Source organism: Besnoitia besnoiti, chromosome IV (genome assembly GCF_002563875.1).
Source record: "Besnoitia besnoiti strain Bb-Ger1 chromosome IV, whole genome shotgun sequence".
Lineage (NCBI taxonomy): Eukaryota > Apicomplexa > Conoidasida > Eucoccidiorida > Sarcocystidae > Besnoitia > Besnoitia besnoiti.
Window position 1 is genome coordinate 3,603,065 of NC_042359.1, and position 2,150 is coordinate 3,605,214.

A 2,150-nucleotide genomic window follows, 5' to 3' on the forward strand; every position below is an offset into this window, starting at 1 on the left:
GCCATGCGAGATGTAGTCAGCTACCGCCCCCCACTGAGAATAATCAGGAAAGACTTGTCCTCTCCACGACTGTCTCGTGAACAAACAGCAGGAGAGAACTGACCAGAAATATCCCATAGCGTGGCTTTCCTAGAGCAAATCGGTGCGACGTCAAGGTGCCCCGGCACCACGCTATAGCCCAAAGACTTCATATATCGTCGTCTGATTTGTGATCTTCCACCCCTGGTGAAGCTGCGACATGTCAGGTGCATGTCTCGGGTGTAGTGAATAATGTCTCGATGCACACAAGCAGCTTTAGATCTCGTAAGCCGGCGCAGTGGTAGAACCAAGCGCGATCCTCCTTCAGACTCACCCCACTCCAGTAAGTCGATATCTTTCGCCAAACTGTCACACGTTCATCAACTCGCCGACTATAGAGCATCGTCTTCCCGTCCTCGTAGACAACCGGACCACACTCGAGGTATTTCTGCAGTCAGTGAAGCGGAACAATTCGCAAAGGCGCATCAGAAGGGGGGCGCATTCTTCCTAGCCGCATGCTAATACTATATGAACGAAGCGTTACGAAGTTGTTTCTGTTGGAAAACCTAGAAGCGCTGGCACGCACGCCACGCACGCGTTCCACCTGTTTATTCGAACAAGACGAGATGTGATGCAAATATGACTACATTCACCGGCCCGCTGTGGCGCGTCTCGAACAAGCGTCGCAATGTCGAGTGCAGGGACTGTCACTATGAGTGCGATGCTGTAAAATGAAGGGAGAGCGCGTACTGCGGGTCTGGTCGAGGGAGGCTGAGGCAAGAAGGCTGGAGGCATGAACCGCCGAGGCAAGAAACAAAAGCTCCCCTCGAGTCTTCAATAGACTGTAACGTACCTGTGCGAACTCGGGCGCAGCGAAAACGACAATGAAGTTTGCCTCCTGACTCAAGGATGGTGCACGCTCGATTCGAATAACTGGACCCCACCATGTTACATAGTTTCGTGCGGTGAAGGGTTGACAGCCAGGCGGGAAGTTACAGATCACCAGGGAAGAAGATTCGTCAAAATCCTCAGGCTGATGGGACGACAGCATAACAACGACACAACCGATGCCATCCACCCCGAGACGAAGACGGTCTACTCAGCGAAAACTCCATTGATATGCACAGCCATACCCCGGCATATACAGTTGAAAGTCATGTGTATGCATACAAGCCCCATGCATGCACTCTATTCGTAGTGTGTACATATGTGGATAACTGCACTCGACGACTCGGAGTAGTCCTATCACTACACTGAACACAGACGGTCTGGTGTAAGAGAAATGCATGACGATCTCCGGTTTACACTTTTAAATACCCCAACGCAAGCCCTGATGCCCGCCAGAACGAAAGTAACGTGAATCCCACTAAACTGCTATATGCAAAACAAACTGTAACAGGTCTTCATATATGCAAGCGTATGTGTTGACATTCTCTGACCTACCGCGTAGCACTCAGTAAGAGCTTGAGGGATTTGGCTGGGGTCGCTGGAGCCGCCGTCTACTCTCAAGCTCCCAGACGATCTCATGCTAGTCTGAGACCGCTGAGGCCTCCGTTGGATCTCAACGGTAAGCTTGCGATCCAGCTTGCGTTCCATTTTCAGGCAGCTGAGATCTCTTTCGCTGGGTGTTCTAAATCTTGTCGTAGAAGCTCAGTGAGTCGTCTGCAAAATCAGCGCCTGGTTCAGCGGTGAGACAGAGAGAGCGCACGTGCGCCTTTCCTGCCCTCGACAACGTACAGAATGCAGACGTTTCCTGTGACGTAAGCCCGCAGTTGCAGTCCACTGCTACCCTAAACCCTAAACTGCAACTGCAGCTTCTAGTCAACTCCGTCTGTTGATATGTGCCCGATCCGAATCAGAAACATGAACTCAGTCGTTCAGAACGATAGAGAGAAGCATTCCACCAGGAAGACTTTCTGGGCGTCTCCTTGGCCTGCCTCGCCTCCCGCAGGACGGAATGCTCCCTCAGAGAGATCTGGCAGGCTTCCCTGCGTTTGCCGTAATCGACGAATCGCCGACCACTGATAAAAGCCACAGATGGACCCGGAGAGCCTGGCAGCTCTCACTCTCAACAGCTCTGCATACTGATTCTGTTCCAGGTTGAAGGGTCGTTCAGCCGAGTTCCTCTCGCT

At 52.1% G+C, this 2,150-nt stretch overlaps 1 protein-coding gene across 1 annotated transcript; it reads right to left on the minus strand.

Annotated features, from left to right (window-relative positions):
* Positions 1-241: 241 nt before the first annotated feature.
* Positions 242-1,614, minus strand: BESB_056280 (uncharacterized protein; the record flags this gene model as incomplete). Its single annotated transcript, XM_029364063.1, has 3 exons — positions 242-466; positions 872-1,051; positions 1,462-1,614. 3 exons carry the CDS (start codon positions 1,612-1,614, stop codon positions 242-244), a joined length of 558 nt encoding a protein of 185 aa, XP_029219986.1.
* Positions 1,615-2,150: the final 536 nt, after the last annotated feature.